The sequence below is a fragment of the Cetorhinus maximus genome, chromosome 18 (genome assembly GCF_964194155.1).
Source record: "Cetorhinus maximus chromosome 18, sCetMax3.hap1.1, whole genome shotgun sequence".
Classification (NCBI taxonomy): Eukaryota; Metazoa; Chordata; class Chondrichthyes; order Lamniformes; family Cetorhinidae; genus Cetorhinus; species Cetorhinus maximus.
This window is the reverse complement of record NC_135896.1, coordinates 76,082,859-76,100,463: the sequence shown is the minus strand read 5'-3', so window position 1 is coordinate 76,100,463 and position 17,605 is coordinate 76,082,859. Positions and strand designations below refer to the sequence as shown.

The 17,605-nt window shown below is 46.1% G+C and overlaps 1 protein-coding gene across 1 annotated transcript in view; it reads right to left on the bottom strand.

Annotated features, from left to right (window-relative positions):
- The window catches only part of LOC144693541 (1-phosphatidylinositol 4,5-bisphosphate phosphodiesterase beta-2-like), a 151,285-nt gene that overhangs the window by 62,389 nt on the left and 71,291 nt on the right, over positions 1 to 17,605 (bottom strand). The window contains exons 14-15 of the mRNA XM_078563385.1: positions 13,268 to 13,433; positions 2,444 to 2,547 (exon numbers count right to left, since the gene is read on the bottom strand). Of these exons, the coding sequence (XP_078419511.1) occupies positions 2,444 to 2,547; positions 13,268 to 13,433 (270 nt within the window). The remainder of the gene's footprint in view (positions 1 to 2,443; positions 2,548 to 13,267; positions 13,434 to 17,605) is intronic.

The following is a 17,605-nucleotide window of genomic DNA, read 5'->3' as shown; positions in this document are numbered from 1 at the left end:
CTAACCCTGCCGCTACGTCTTGGTTCTTCCGACATCCACAGTGGAGGTGGAGGCAGCCTGCTGACTGCTACGCTCTATCTGTGATGACCTTGACAGGCATCCTCTGGAGGGCCGAGACCTGGAGAGCCCTGGCCTGCTTTCAGGATTCTGCTGTCTGTGGACCTGGAGCTGCTGGGGGCACAAGAAGAGGGGATTCGAATGAGCTGGACACTCCTGGATTCACCTGGGTGGATGGCCCCAGGGTGTGCACCTGCTGATCCTGCTCCCTGTGGGTGCCCGAGGCTGACTCCTTGAGGAGAAGGGGAAGCTGGAGTGACATTGAGCTGCCCCACATTGCTCTCACATCAATACTGCTGGAGGTCAACTATGGCATGAGCAATGGAGTTCAGCCTGCGCACCAGTGCAGGACCAATGTCCTCGACCAAGGTCTCCATGGCGGCCCCGTCCTACCAGTGTTGACCTTGGCGCATTGGCATGCCGGCCACCTCAGACTGAAAGTGGACAGACTCCTCTATCATGCCTTGCAATCTGAGGAGTGCAGCAGACATCCCTTCCTGATATCCCCGAGCATGTCTTTGCAGCTCCAGCAACTGAAGTATGACCAAGTCCAGGGGCTCCTTATCTGACTCAGACTGAGCATATTTCTGGCCTCCAGAAGCCCTCTGAGTGCCGGAAACCTGAGAAGACTCTGCCGCCACTCGCTGTGATTCAGACAGTGCGATGTGCTCACCAGATTGTGACCCCGAGGCTACTCTAGAACTAGGTCACATCGAGGTGTGTGTCGCTGTGCTGGTGGAGGGTGTGGGTGCGCGCTGTGACGGGTCTTCAATTAGGGTGTCATCAGGTTCTTCTTCCGAGGCTTGAGTCAAGGACCTGGGTCATAGACACCCTCAGCAGCTTCCCAGATGTGCCTGCGAAAGCAAGGAGAGATAATTAGTGCATGGCATAATTAGTGCGGAACAGGGAAACTGACTCATGCCATGGTTGTCTGATGGATGTTGCACTGCTGGACCCTCATTTGGTTGAGCACCGCCGACCTCACAGTCAGCACAGGACCGGTCCCGGTCATCGCCGGCTAGCTGGATGGCCCTATTTTCAAAGTCTGTGAGGAGCTTGATGTCAGGCATTCCTCCACCAGACTGTGGCTCCTCCCTTTTTTTGTGTGCCAGCTTGTCCTGCATGAATACAGACAGAGTGAGTGTAAGCAGGATGCCTGCCAGGCTAGATGAAGGATGCCTGGCACGTGTGGGTGATGAGTGGTGCCATGGATGGGATAAGGACATGAACCATAGGGTAGATGGAGGCGTGTGTGAGAGAATGAAAGGTGATGTCCCTTGAACTGGCAGTGAGTGAGATCCCTGTGGATGTGTGATGGGCTTGTGAGTGCGTAAGTTGAGAGTGATGAGAAGAGTGACTTACCCTGGTGGAACGGAGGAGATCATTAATCCTCTGTCGGCACTGGATGGCTGTCCTCTTTTGCAGGGCATTGGTGCTGACCACCGCTGCCACCACCTCCCATGCTGGATTGGTGGCCTTGCTTGCTGGCCTTTGCCCAGAGCAGGGGTAGAGGACTTCACGGTGAGCCTCCACAGCATCCAATAGGCATCCAAGGGAGGCAGTGCTAAATTTGGGGGCAGCAGGTTTCCTCCCTTTGGCAGCATGAGTTTTCAGCAGCTTAGAGAGAGCTAGCACTGTGCAGGGATGCCCTTTAAATATGATGCCAGGATTACTGGAGGCCTGAGGTGAGGGCGGGGCTGGCGAGTCAGAGGCCGTCCCACCAGCAGCCTGGCAGATTTTCCTGGGAATGTATAAGTAATGAGGCGGTACATGCCGGGAATGGGACAATATGGCGCGAAAAGCCACCATTGTGGCTGGTGGTTAAAACGTCCATTATCCCACTCTCTACCGCACTTTGTGCAAATCTAGGCTGATTTCGCCCTCAGTTTTTTTTTTTAAATGGCCACTTTGAGAGATTTAAATGTCTTTGCAGCAGTAATCAGTAGATGGTCTCCCAAAGGTTTAGCCCCTATCACCCTTCAAGAGCAACATTTAATCACATGCATTTTCAATGGATAAATCAATAAATAATTAGAAACAAAACGCTGTCATGATTGTTTACAGCTGCAGACTGGTTTGACCCTTTCAAAGGGCATCAGAGCTCAATAAAATAGCGCAGGACTGGAATCTCATGCAGGCTATGTTGCATAAGAATAAAAACACCTCTTCCAGAAGAGATCTAGTGAAGCATTTGGGATGTTACCACAATCTGAACGTTTTCTGCATAATCCTGTGTCAAAAGCCTGGACTTCCTGACCTGACAGCATTGTGAGGAATCCACATCTGATGGTCTTGAACAGTTTGAGAAGAAGGCTCATCACCACCTTCTCAGGTTGACTGAACTCCAAGATTAGAAGAAAAAAAAGTAAAACCTAAGGCATCACACCTCGTCAGATTCATTTTTCTTCAACTCCTCCTCCTCCTCTTCCTCCTCCTGCTCAATATTCTCAGGCTCCTCTTCAAGCTCACATAGATCCACCGCAGGTTCTCCTGGAATAACCCCAAGGCAAACACACACAATCATCACCAGGCTGGACCCAGCAATCACCAAGTTGCTCACAAAGATAACAGTTATCACCACCAATTGTTACAGTGAGGAGTGTGGGGTATGTTAGTATTACACTGAGAGGCTATATCAGTGCTAAAGAGATGAGTTTGGGGTATATCAGTGTTACACTGAGGGGTGTGAGGTATACCAGTGTTAGAGAGAGGGGTGTGGAGTATATCAGTGTTACAGTGAGGAGTGTGGTGTATATCGGTGTTACACTGAGAGGTATGTGGTATATCGGTGTTACAGTGAGGAGTGTGGGGTATATCAATGTGGCACTGAGGGGTGTGGCGTATATCAGCATTAGAGGGAGGAATGAGGGGTATACCAGTGTTACACTGAGGTGTGTGGGGCATATCAGAGTTACAGTGAGAGGTGTGGAGTATATCAGTGTTACAGTGAGAGATGTGGGATGTATTAATGTTACACTGAGCAGCGTGGGGTATATCAGTGTTACACTGAGGGATGTGGTGTATATCAGTGTTACAGTGAGGAGTGCGGGGTATATCAATGTTACACTGAGGGGTGTTAGGTAAATCAGTGTTTGAGAAAGGAATGAGGGTTATACCATTACACTGAGGAGTGTCGGGTATCTCAGTGTTACACTGAAAGGTGTGGAGTATATCAGTGTTACAATGAGAGGTGTGGGATATATTAATGATACGTTGAGAGTTGTAGGGTATATCAGTGTTAGAGAGAGGAGTGTGAGGTAGGTATGTCAGTGTTATACTGAGGGGTGTGGGTATATCAATGTAATACTAAGGAGTGTGGGGTATATCAATGATACACTGAGAGGTGTGTAATATATCAGTGTTACAGTGAGAGGTGTGGGGTATATCAGTGTTGCTCTGAGGGGTGTGGGGTACATCTGTATAATAGTGAGTGTTGTGGGGTATATTAGTGTTAGAGTGAGGGGTATGGTGTATATCAGTGCTACAGTGAGGGGTGTGGGGTTTATTGGTGTTACAGTGAGGGGTGTGGGGTTTATCAGTGTAACAATGAGGGGTGTGGGGTATATCAATGCTAGAGGTGGGACTGTGGAGTATATCAGTGTTACACTGAGAGGTGTGAATATATCAATGTTAGAGAGAGGAGTGTGGGATGTATCAGTGTTATAGTGAGGTGGAGGGGTATATCAATGTTATACTGAGAAGTGTGGGGTATATCCATGTTACACTGAGGGATGTGGGGTATATAAGTGTTGGAGGGAGGAGTGTGGGGTATATCAGAGTTACAGTGAGGGGTCTAGGTATATCGGTGTTACAGTGAGGAGTGTGGGGTATATCAATGAAGGGGGGGTGGTAGTGTGGGGTATATCAGTGTTACACTGAGGGGTGTGGGGTATGTTGGTGTCACAGTGAGAGGTGTGGGGTATATCAGTGTTATAGTGAGAGGCGTGGGGAATATCAGTGTTACAGTGAGGAGTGTGGGGTATATTAGTGTTACACTGAGGGGTGTGGTGTATATCAGTGTTAAAGTAAGGGGTGTGGTGTATATCAGTGTTACAGTGAGGAGTGTGGGGTATATCAATGTTTGGGGGTGTACTGTGGGGTATATCAATGTCACAGTGAGAGGTGTGGGGTATATCAGCATTATAGTGAGAGGCGTGGGGAATATCAGTATTACAGTGAGGAGTATGGGGTATATTAGTGTTACACTGAGGGATGTGGTATATATCATTGTTAAAGTGAGGGGTGTGGTGTATATCAGTGTTACAGTGAGGAATGTGGGGTATATTAGTGTTACACTGAGGGATGTGGTGTACATCAGTGTTAAAGTGAGGGGTGTGGTATATATCAGTGTTAGAGAGAGGAGTGTGGGGTACATCAATGTTACAGTGAGGATTGTTGGGGGGGTATATCAATGTTATACTGAGAGGTGTGGAGTATATCAATGTTAATGTCAAGTAGCCTTGGTGAATTCCTGCAGTGCATCTTGGAGATGGTACACACTGCTGCTACTGTGCGTCGGTGGTGGAGGGAGTGAATGTTTGTGGATGTGGTGCCAATCAAGCGGACTGCTTTGTCATGGATGGTGTTGAGCTTCTTGAGTGTTATGGGAGCTGCAGACATCCAGGTAAGTGGGGAATATTCCATCACACTCCTGACTTGTGCCTTGTAGATGGAGGACAGGGTTTGGGGAGTCAGGAGGTGGGTTACGCGTCGCACTATTCCTAGCCTCTGACCTGCTCTTGTAGCCACAGTATTTATATGAGTAGTCCAGTTCAGTTTCTGGTCAATGGTAACCCCCAGGATGTTGATAATGGGGGATTCAGTGATGGTAATGTCATTGTACATCAAGGGGCGATGGTTGGATTCTCTCTTGTTGGAGATGGTCATTGCCTGACACTTGTGTGGTGCGAATGTTACTTGCCACTTGTCAGCCCAAGCCTGGATATTGTCCAGGTCATAAACTGCTTCAGTATTTGAGGAGTCGAGAATGGTGCTGAACATTGTGCAATCATCAGCGAACATCCCCACTTCTGACCTTACGATGGAAGGAAGGTCATTGATGAAGCAGCTGAAGATAGCTGGGCTGAGGACACTACCCTGAAGAACTCCTGCAGTGATGTACTGGAGTTGAGATGACTGACCTTTAACAACAACAACCACCTTCCTTTGTGCTAGGTATGACTCCAACCAATGGAGAGTTTTCCCCCGATTCCCATTGACTCCAGTTTTGCTAGGGCTCCTTGATGCCACACTCTGTCAAATGCTGCCTTGATGTCAAGGGCAGTCACTCTCATCTCACCTCGGGAGTTCAGCTCTTTTGTCCATGTTTGAACCAAGGCTGTAATGAGGTCAGGAGCAGAGTGGCCCTGGCAGAACCCAAACTGGGCATCAGTGAGCAGATTATTGCTAAGCAAGTGCCACTTGATCGTACTGTTGATGACCCTTTTCATTGCTTTACTGATGATGGAGAGAAGACTGATGGGGCAGTAATTGGCCAGGTTGGATTTGTCCTGCTTTTTGTATTCAGGACTTCCCTGGGCAATTTTCCACATAGCCAGGTAGATGTCAGTGTTGTAGCTGTACTGGAACAGCTTGGCTAGGGGCGCAGCAAGTTCTGGAGCACAAGTTTTCAGTACTACTGCCGGAATATTGTCAGGGCTGACAGCCTTTGCAATATCCAGTGCCTTCAGCCGTTTCTTGATATCATGTGGAGTGAAACGAATTGGCTGAAGATTGGCATCTGTGATGCTGGGGACCTCCGGAGGAGGCCGAGATGGATCATCCACGAGGCACTTCTGGCTGAAGGTTGTAGCAAATGCTTCAGCCTTATCTGTTGCACTGATGTGCTGGGCTCCTCCATTATTGAGGGTGGGGATGTTTGTGGAACCTTCTCCTCCAGTAAGTTGTTTAATTGTGCACCACTGTTCACTACTGGACATGGCAGGGCTGAGAGATTAAATCTGATCCGTTGGTTGTGGGATTGCTTAACCCTGTCTATCACTTGCTGCTTATGCTGTTTGGCTCGCAAGTAGTCCTGTGTTGTAGCTTCACCAGGTTGACACCTCATTTTTAGGTATGCTTGGTGCTGCTCCTGGCATACCCTCCTGCTGAACCAGGAGGTTGATCCCCTAGCTTGATGGTAATGGTAAAGTGGGGGAGATGCCGGGCCATGAGGTTACAGATTGTGTTTGAGTATAATCTGCTGCTACTGATGGCCCACAGTGCCTCATGGATGCCCAGTCTTGAGTTGCTAGATCTGTTCGAAATCTACCCCATTTAGCATGGTGCCACACAACACGATGGAGGATATCCTCAATGTGAAGATGGGACTTCATCTCCACAACCACTGTGCCATGGTCACTCCTACTGATATTGTCATGGACAGATGCATCTGTGGCAGGTAGGTTGGTAAGGATGGGGTCAAGTATGTTATTCCCTCTTGTTGGTTCCCTCACCACCTGCCGCAGACCCGGTCTAGCAGCTATGTTCTTTAGGACTCGGCCAGCCGGGTCAGTAGTGATGCTATCGAGCCACTCTTGGTGGTGGACATTGAAGATTGGAGATTGCCGTTGTTGTTTCCGTTGCCTAGGTCGAAGCCAGGTGGTCCGTCCAGTTTCATTCCTTTCTTGTGACTTTGTAGCGGTTTGTTACAACTGAGTGGCTTGCTGGGCCATTTCAGAGGGCATTTAAGAGTCAATCACATTGCTGTGGGTCTGGAATCACATGTAGGACAACAGATTTCCTTCCCTAAAGGGCATTAGTGAACCCAATGGGTTTTTACAACAATTGACGGTGGTTTCACAGTCATCATTAGACTTTTAATTCCAGATTTTTATTAAATTCAAATTCCACCATCTGTTGTGGTGGGATTCAAATCCAGGTCCCCAGAGCATTACAAAAACAGAAACAGAAATACCTGGAAAAACTCAGCAGGTCTGGCAGCATCGGCGGAGAAGAATATTTCACCCCTTTCCTATTTTTACTTAGTTCTGTTGAAGGGTCATGAGGACTCGAAACGTCAACTGTGCTCTTCTCCACCGATGCTGCCAGACCTGCTGAGTTTTTCCAGGTATTTCTGTTTCTATTTTTGTTTTGGATTTCCAGCATCCTCAGTTTTTTGCTTTTATCCCCAGAGCATTACCCTGGGTCTCTGGATCACTAGTCCAGCGACAATACCACTATGCCCATTGCCTCCCCTTAGCGCCGCACAACAGACTTGTGAGAGAAGTTATAGCTCATGGAATAAAAGGGACAGTAGCAACATGGATACAAAATTGGCTGGGGAAGAGGAAAAAGTGAGTAATGGTTAATGGATATTTTTCAGGCTGGAGGAAAGTTTGTAGTGCAGTTCCCCAGAGGTCAGTATTGGGACCCTTGCTTTTCCTGATATATATTAATGATCTAGATCTTGTTATGCAGGGGACAATTTCAAAGTTTGCGGGTGATACAAAACTTGGAAGCATTGTAAACTGTAAGGAGGACAGTGTAGAACATCAAGGTGACATAGACAAGTTGGAGTGGGCAGATAGGTGGCAGATGAAGTTCAATGCAGAGAAGTGTGAGGTGATTGATTTTGCTAGGAAGAACATAGAGAGACAATGTAAAATAATGGGTTCAGTGCTAAAGGGCATGCAGGAGTGGAGGGAACTGGGTGTATATCTGCATAAATCATTAAAAGTGGCAAGACAAGTGGTGAGAGCAGTTAATAAAGCATACAGTATCCTAGGCTTTATGAATAAAGGCATAGAGTACATGAGCAAGGAGATTATGCTGAACTTGTATAGGATACTAGTTAGACCTCAGCTGGAGAGTTATGTACAGCTCTGGGCGCCACACTTTAGGAAGGATGTGGACGCATTGGAGAGAGTGCAGAATAGGTTTACAAAAATGGTTCCAGGGGTGAGAAACTTCAATTATGAAGATAGATTGGAAAAGTTGGGACTGTTCTTCATGGAGAGAAGGCTAAGGGGAGATTTGATAGAGATATTCAAAATCATGAGGGGGCTAGACAGAGTAAATAGGGAGAAACTGTTCCCGCTAGTAAAAGAGTCAAGAACGAAAGGGCACAGACTTAAAGTGATTTGCAAAAGAAGCTAATGCAATGTGAGAAAAATCTTTTTCACACAGTGAGTGGTTCGGGTCTGGAATGCACTGCCTGGTATTGTGGTGGAGGCTCATTCAATCGAGGCATTCGAGAGGGCATTAGATGATTATTTAAATAGAAACAATGTGCAGGGTTATGGCAAAAAGACAGGAGAATGGCACTGAGTCATAATACTCATTCGGAGAGCTGGTAGAGACACGATGGGCTGAATGGCCTTGTCCTGCACCGTAACAGTGTCAGTGTGTTACAGTGAGGGGTTAGGAGTGTATTAGTGTGTTACAGTGAGGGGTTAGGAGTGTATTAGTGCGTTACAGTGAGGGGTTAGTAGTGTATTAGTGCGTTACAGTGAGGGGTTAGGAGTGTATTAGTGCATTACAGTGAGGGGTATGGGATATATCAGTGATAAAATGAGGGGTGTGAGATATATTTGAGTGTTACAGTGAGGGGTGTTGTATACATCAGTGAGAGGTGTGGGATACATCAGTGAGAGGATACCACTTGTGTTGCTACTACACAGTAGCAGTGTGAAACAGATAGCTTCACCTGTTGCTCAATTTTTTGAGATACCTTACACTTCTAGGGTAATCTAAGGTAGACTGGGCACTTTTCAGGACTGAAAGTGGAGGCCTTAGGCCCATTCATGAGTTTGCACGATATATAATGAGCAATGATCTGATTGGGGTAGCCATTATCCCACAGGGTAGCTTTGATGCACCCTATTTTGGCAGCAATCTTGCCCAGTTACAGAGTGTTACAGTGAGGGATGTGGGGTATATCATAGTGTTACAGTGAGGGATGTGGGGTATATCATAGTGTTACAGTGAGGGATGTGGGGTATATCATAGTGTTACAGTGAGGGATGTGGGGTATATCATAGTGTTACAGTGAGGGATGTGGGGTATATCATAGTGTTACAGTGAGGGATGTGGGGTATATCATAGTGTTACAGTGAGGGATGTAGGGTATATCATAGTGTTACAGTGAGGGATGTGGGGTATATCATAGTGTTACAGTGAGGGATGTGGGGTATATCATAGTGTTACAGTGAGGGATGTGGGGTATATCATAGTGTTACAGTGAGGGATGTGGGGTATATCAGTTTTACAGTGAGGGTTCTGTGGTTTAACAGAGCTACAATGTGGAGTGTGTGATTTATCTGAGTATTACAGTGAGGAATGTGGCTTATATCAGAGTGGTACGGTGCTGGGGTATGGTAGGTTACAATGCAGTCGGTGGGGTATATCAAAGTGTTACAGTGAGGGATGTGTGGTATATCGGAGTGTTACAGTGAAGGATATAGGGTATATCACAGTGTTACATTGAGGTTTGTGGGATATATCAGTTTTACAATGAGTGGTGTGGAATATATCAGAGCATTCCAGTGAGGGGTGTGGGGATATCAGAGTTATAGTTTGGGGTATGGAGCATATTTGTGTTACAATGAACTGTGTGGGGTGAATCACAGTGTTACAGTGAAAGGTGTGGGATATGTCAGTGTGTCATACTGTTATAGTGAATGTGTGGCATATATCAGTTTTACATAAGGTTTGTGGGGTATATCATTATTACAGTGAGGGATATGGGATCTATCAATGTTACAGTGAGGGGTGTAGGGTATATTAGTGTTACAGTGAGGCGTTTAGGGTATATCTGTGTGTAACAGTGAGGGGGCTGGTGTATATCAGTATGTTACAGTGAAGGGTTTGTGCTTTAACCAAATATTATAGTGAGGGGCGTGACTTACATTAGGGTGGTACAGAGATGGGTTTGGTTATAGCAGTGTTACAATGAGGGGTATGGGGTATATCAATATTACACTGATGTTTGTGGGGTATAACAGTGTTACAATGAGGGGTGTGAGATATATCAGTGTACAGTGAAGGGCATTGTGTATATCAGTGTGTTACACTGGAATCTGGGGCATTCAGCATTATAACGAGAGGTGTGTGATATATCCAAGTATTGCAGTGAGGGTGTGGGCATATATCAGTTTTACAGTAAGGTGTGTAGGGTGTATCAGAGTGTTCAAATGAGGGATGTGGGGTATATCAGAGTGTTACAGTAAGAGTGTGGGAGATATCAGTGTGTTACAGCGAGGGATCTGGGATATATCAGAGTGTTACAGTGAGGTTTGTGGGGTATATTAGTGTGTTACACTGAGGGATGTGGGGTATATCAGTATTACAATGAGTGGTGTGGGATATATCAGAGTATTACAGTGAGCGGTGTGGGGGGATATTAGAGTTACAGTTTGGGGTGTGGGATATATCAGGGTTAAAGTAACAGGTGTAGGGTATATCTGTAATAATGAGGGGTATGGAGTATATCAGTGTTATAGTGAGGGGTATTGGGAGCATCAGTGTGTGACAGTGAGGGATTTGGAGTATTTCAGCATCTTACAGTTAGGGGTATGTGATATAACCGAATATTACAGTGAAGGGTGTGGCTTATATCAGGGTGGTAAAGTGATGGGTTTAGCTATATCAGTGTTACAGAGAGGGGTATGTGGTATATCAATGTTACAGGGGGAGGTGCAGAGTATATCTATGTTACTGTGAGTGGTGTGGGATATATCAAGGTTACAGTTAGAGCATGGCATATATCAATGTTACAATGAGGGGTGTGGTGTATATCAGGGTCACAATGAGGAGTGTGAGGTATATCAGTGTTACAGTGAGGGGTATTGGGAGCTTCAGTGTGTGACAGTGAGGGATCTGGAGTATTTCAGCATCTTACAGTTAGGGGTATGTGATATAACCAAATATTACAGTGAGGGGTGTGGCTTATATCAGGGTGGTAAAGTGATGGGTTTAGCTATATCAGTGTTACAGAGAGGGGTGTGTGGTATATCAGTGTTACAGGGAGAGGTGCAGAGTATATCTATGTTACTGTGAGTGGTGTGGGATATATTAAGGTTACAGTTAGAGCATGGCATATATCAATGTTACAATGAGGGGTGTGGTGTATATCAGGGTCACAATGAGGAGTGTGAGGTATATCAGGGTTACAGTGAGGGCTGTGGGGTATATTAGTGTTACAGTGAGGGGTTTGGGGTATATTAGTGTTACAGTGAGGGGTTTGGGGTATATCAGTGTTACATTGAGGTGTGGGATATATCAGGGTTACAAGGAGGAGTGTGGGGTAAATCAATGTTACACTGAGGAGTGTGGGGTTTATGTTACAGTGAGGGGTGTGGGGTATATCAGTGTGTTATAGTGCGGTCTGGTGTATATCAGTGTTTGAATGAAGGGTGTGTGACATATGGGAGTGTGTGATGTAGAAGGGAGGTAGGCAGGAAACAGAAAACTAAAGGCTAGTTAACAAGATGTCTACAAGTTAACAAGGAAGGCCTTAAAATCGATCATTAAGGAGGTTATAGCTGGGCACTTAGAGAAACTCAAGGTAATTGGAAAGACTCAGCATAGTTTTGTGAAAGGGAAATCATGTTTAACCAATTTATTGGAGTTCTTTGAAGAAGTAACATGCGCTGTGGATAAAGGGGAGCCTGTAGAGGTGTTGTACTTGGATTTCCAGAAGGCATTTGATAAGATGCCACATCAAAGGTTATTGTGGAAAATAAAAGCTCATGGTGTAGGGGGAAATGTATTAGCATGGATAGAAGATTGGCTGGCTGGCAAAAAACAGAGTATGCATAAATGGGTCTTTGTCTGATTGGCAGGATATGATGAGTGGAGATCCACAGAAGTTTGTGCTGGGGCCTCAGCTTTTTACAATTTAGATCAATGACTTAGATGAGGGGAGTGAAAGCATGGTAACTAAATTTGCAGATGACACAAAAGTAGGTAGGAAAGTATGTTGTGAAGAGGACATAAGAAGGTTGCAGACAGATATAGATGGGTTGAGTGAGTGGGCAAAAATCTGGTAGATGGAGTATAAAGTATGAAATGTGATGTTCACTTTGGCAGGAAGAATAAAAAAGCGGAGTATTACTTAAATGGAGAACGGCTAAGAATTCTGAGGTGCAGGGGGATCTAGGTGTTCTAGTACATGAGTCACAAAAAGGTAGTAAGCAGGTACGCAAGCAAAAGAAGGCTAATGGAATGCTATCCTTTATTTATTATGAGAGGGATTGAAGATAAAAGTAAGGATGTTATTCTTCAGTTATACAGGGCATTGGTGAGACCACATCTCAAATATTGTGTGCAGTTTTGGTCTCCTTTTTTAAGGAAGGAGGTAAAAGCATTGGAGGCAGTTCAAAGAAGGTTCACTAGATTGATACCTGGAATGAGCAGGTTGTCTTACGAGGTCAGATTAGACAGACTGGGCTTGTTTCCACTGGAGTTTAGAAGAGTGAGGTGATTGAATGCTTGATTAAAGATCGGTATTGACAAGGTGGACGTGGAAAGGATGTTTCCTCTTCTGGGTAAGTCCAGAACTATGGGGCACTGTGTTAAAATTGGGGGTTGCCCTTTTAGGACAGAGATGAGGAGAAATTTTTTCTCCGAGGGTTGTGTGACTTTGGAACTTCCTGCCTCCGAAGGCAGTGGAGGCAGGGTCATTGAATATTTTTAATGTAGAGGTAGATAGATTCTTGTTAGGCAAGGGAATCAAAGGTTATTGGAGGTAGATGGGAATGTGGAATTCAAAAACCAAACAGATCAGCCATAGCTCTGAAGAAGATTCATACAAACTTGAAACGTTAACTCTATTTCTCTCTCCACAGGTGCTGCCAGACCTGCTGAGTTTTCCCAACATGTTCTGTTTTTATTTCAGCCATGACCTTATTGAGTGGCGGAGCAGGCTTGAGGGGCCGAATGGCCTACATCTGCTCCTATTTCGTATGTTCTTATGTACGTGTGTTCTTATGTCTAAGTACTATAGTGAGGACTGTGGCTTATTTCAAAGTGTCACAGGGTTGTGGGGTATATTCAGTGTTACAATGAGGTTTGTAGCTACAGCAATGTTACAGTAGAGGGTGTGGAGTACATCGGTTTCACAGTGAGAAATGTGGGGTATACCTATGGATTTTCCAGCATTTTCCTGTCTCTGGTCAATGAATTGACATGTTACTCACTGCCGTTAACACTGCGGTAAGTATTTTCAATTGTTGCCAAGACACATACACAGTGAAAAAGGAAGCAGTACCTGTCTGAATTGAGTCAGCCTGGACTGTCTGATCCGACATTGGCTCCAAGCTCTTCCTCCTCTTCCCCTCTTGGTTTCTCTGACTGGTCACTTGATTCTTCTTGTTCTTGATGAGGATTTTGCCCATCAGCTCCTGGGGGCTGGGAATAGGGGCACCAGGCTTCAGCTGTCACAGAAGGGACAAATATGTTGAGACATGCCCCTGACATGCTTCACCAACCTGTGGGGCTAAAGTGTCATCAACTCAACTGCTTTGTGCAGCCTGCAACATAGAGGGCTGGATTTCATGGCCCCCTCCCACCAGATGTGTGAAATACGAGGGGTGGCAAGCCCACCATCTTCTTGCCCACCCCTGACTCAGTTCCCATAATATGGCGGGTATATCAGCAGCCCTATCCACCATTTTAAAATAAATAATTAACAGGCAATTGAGCTTGCTACCGAGCCAATTGACCCATATTTTACCCTGCCCAAGCTATAAAATGTTTGGCATGGGGGGTGTATGCTGGAGTGAGGAGTCTGCTTTTGAAAAAAAGTTTTGTAAAGACGGAAGGAAGGGTGGGGGGGGGCGGTGCAAAGCATTCAGGGGGTGTCCTTTGCATATCAGGGGCACTCCTACCCCACTTTGTGCCTCCTCAACTAGCATCCTAAACCCGACCCCCCAACTCTCTAGGCTGCCCGATCCCTCCCCACCCAAAAAAGCCCAACTCATCCTGGCTCCGGCATCCATCTTCTCTCCTCCTTGGAGAAGCTTGTAGTCTCAGCAGCGCCCGCTATTCAGTTCTGGCACTGCTAGGACTGCTGGAGCTGTTGGCCAATCAGATTGCCCTGCAGCTCTCGGTGGTGAGACTTCCTTCCACTAAGGTGCGGAAGTCCCACTCTCAGTGTGTTTAGCCCATTAGCAACGTGTTACTGTTGTGGGGCGGGCTTTTTTTGAGTCCGTCGGCTGCTGGCTGATTCTTGCAAGGGTGGGGGGGGTGAGTGATGCGCCCTCACCCTGTGAAATTCCACCCAGAGACACACAGCATGGTAGAAGATTTAAGAACATCACAAATAGTCAACTTCCATATACTGGGAAACAAATGCACAAAGAAACCCACCCACAAGGCCCCAATTTTGCCCCTGAAGGTCTGTGATAGAATACAGGTGAAGGAACGAGACAGCCAATCGCACGTTGTCAAAATGAATATTCATCATGTGTAACTGGTGATGTTGGGAGTGTAAAGAAAAGGTTAATTCTCTTTATAATGTAATATTATAAAGTATTAGCTTTTGCCTGTTAACTGAGCTCCAGTGTTCAGATCAGCCAGTGATAATTAAATGTTGTACCAAGCAGAGACAGTCTTTAGTGTCTGTCTTTTCCTAGCTCCAGTCTTGAGAGGGCACTTGACTGAGGGCACTTTGCTTCTGGCTGGAAAGGCATCAGCACCATCATCTACATGTGTAAGGTGGGGGAGGGGATAGGGTTGGGGGAATCAGAAGTTGGCAGCCCATCTCACAACTGAATGTGGATTACAAAATTTTGTCCAAAGTCATTGCCAAGCCTACTCTGGAGTTGGTAGTCCATCCTGACCAAACCTGTGCTGCGCCTGGCAGGAAGATTACTGATAGGCAATCATTTCCATGAGTAGCAGGAGGCTATGTGTAGGGCAGGGGGGTGAACATCTACTTCATCAGCCTGGACCGGGAGAAGGCCTTTGACAGAATACTGTACACACACATGATGGCTATGCTCTCCAAAGTGGAGTTTGGGGAGGGAATCTGCAATTGGATACAACTGCCCTACATAAACATCAGTAGCGCAATTTTTTCAGTGGCTTTCCGATCAAATCTGGAGTCAGGCAGGGCTGCCCTCGCTCCCCTGTCCTGTTCGCATTTTGTATCAAACCTTTTATTGGGGCCATCAGGAAAAATGCGGGCAAAAGAGTGGTGTCAATTCCAGGCAGTGGAGGCACTCAGGTCAAAGCCTCCCTTTACCTGGATTATGTCACCGTCTTCTGCTCAGATCCGCTGTTGGTGCACAGGCCGATAAGCATCTGCAACCAGTTTGAACCATCCTCCTGAGCCAAGGTAAACTGTGGCAAGAGCGAGGCCATGTTCTTTGAGAACTGGGCCGACTGATCCTTTGTCTCCTTCACCATCAGGTCAGACTACCTGAAGGTTCTGGGTATATGGTTCGGAGGGGCTGGAGCATGCACCAAAATCTAGAAGGAGCAAGTAAAACAGAAGCTGAACAATGGGAGAGACGCTCCTTCTCCATTGCAGGTGAAAACCTGGTCATCAAGTGTGAGGTGTTCTCGATGTTACTGTACATGCACAGATCTAGCCCAGTCCTCACTCCTGCACTGTGGCAGTCACCCGAGCCATCATACGCTTTATCTGGAGTTTGAAAATGGGCCATGTTCGCAGGGACATGATATACAAATGTCTAGATAAAGGAGGAAAAACCATACCCAACACTGTGCTCATCCTGATGGCCATTCTTATGTCCAGCTGCATGAAGCTGTGCATGGACCCTCAGTACTCAAAACCAAGTCTCACTATGTGCTGAGGTTCTACCTGTCCTCAGTGTTGTGAAGGATGGGTCTGGTCATATTACCGCGGAACGCTCCAAGCAGTTGCACCGTGCCATACCATGTACCCCTCATGGAAAAGTTTATGCAGAAAAACACCTTTGACCACAGGTCCATCAGGCAGTGGTCCACACATGACGTCCTAGAGGCCCTGTGGGAAAAGGAGATGGTGGATTCCGTCGGATAGTTCACTGAGGAGACTGTCAAAGTCATTTGGCAAAATGCCTCATCACCAGAACTTTCAAACAAGCACCAAGACATAGCTTGGCTAGCAGTGATAAAGGCCCCCTCTGTCAAATCCTTCCTACACGCCCAGAGTCTCACCCCTTCCGCATGTTGTTCTTGAGGTGGCTGTGATGGGGTACAGACTGTTGGTCACCTCCTTCTGGAGTGTGTCTTTGCAAAGAAGGTCTGGGAGAGATGGAGTGGTTTTTGTCGAGGTTCATCCCGAGCAGCTCTGTGCCACTGGACTCTGTGCTCTACGGGCTGTTTCCACGGACGCACACTGAGATAAACATCAACTCTGACTAGAGGATCTCCTATTCAGTAAAAAGTGCACTTTGGTCTGTCAGAAATTTGCTGGTCTTCCAGTGTAAAGAATTATCCAGTGTTCCAGACTGACACATTCCAAGGTTCAGGATAAAATGCTGAGGGACACACTAAAGCTTGGGGCAGTTGCTGCTGAGGTGCAGTGGGGAAAGGTGACTGTCTGAGGCCTTTCAGCCATATTACACCGAGGGGCTGGAAACTGTAGAACCCTACATTGTGAACATCAAGAGTATTGAACTTGTATTGAAGCATCTCAGAGAGGGACATGCTGTGTGAAGAAAAGCTGAATTCTATTGAACCTTCTGTAATATTCAATTTGAAATGTTTTGGAATGTACTTTTACAAATTTTATGAATACAGTATATTTTTGGAAAAAATAATCGATCTGGAAAACGAGGGAAAGTTACCAAGCAGGGAGCCTGATCTACTCACTACAAGCACAGGAAAGGCACATCAGTGCTTAATGGTATATCTACACTGGGCAACGTGTAAACATGTAAATTTTCAAGTAGCTGATGGGCAACAGATATATAATAGAGAGGTGTTAGAGTGGGCCCAATCAGCCACGAACCCTTTGAGCTGAGAACTGTAGCAAAGTGTTTGAATTTCTCGGCGAACTTGTGAGTTTTAATGTAAGTGCTGCTGTTGAGCGTCAGCTGCACTCTATGATTCAAGAGTATCATAGAATGGTTACAGCACAGAAGGCCATTCAGCGGCTGTGTCCATGCCAGCTCTCTCCAAGAGCAGCTCAGCTAATCCACTCCCCCATCATTTCCCCATTGCCCTGCAAATATTTTGTCTACAAATAATTATCCAATTCCCTTTTGGAAACCAAATAATAGTTTTCACTCGATGCTTTATACTCTGTGTACACCAACAGTAAATTAATTTGGACCCTATTATATTGAGATGTAACTAATAAACTTCTAAGTAAGAACATTCATCCACTATCAGGAAGACTATACACTAATCGGGGAGAGCATAGAGAGCAAGGCCCCATCTTTTCCTTAACTAAATTCCACATAAATGCTGGTTTCCCATAAAGGTCACTGGATGGTGATCAGAAGTGGGAACCCCGGTTGATTTTCCAGCAATTCCCCACCCCAATCAGCAAACGTTGTGTGCGGCTCTTGAAGCGCTGCGCTGGCTGAGATGTGCAAACTTTGCACAGAGCAGGGTTTAAAGCTCATTTCCTCAGGGTCTGTCAGGATCAGTA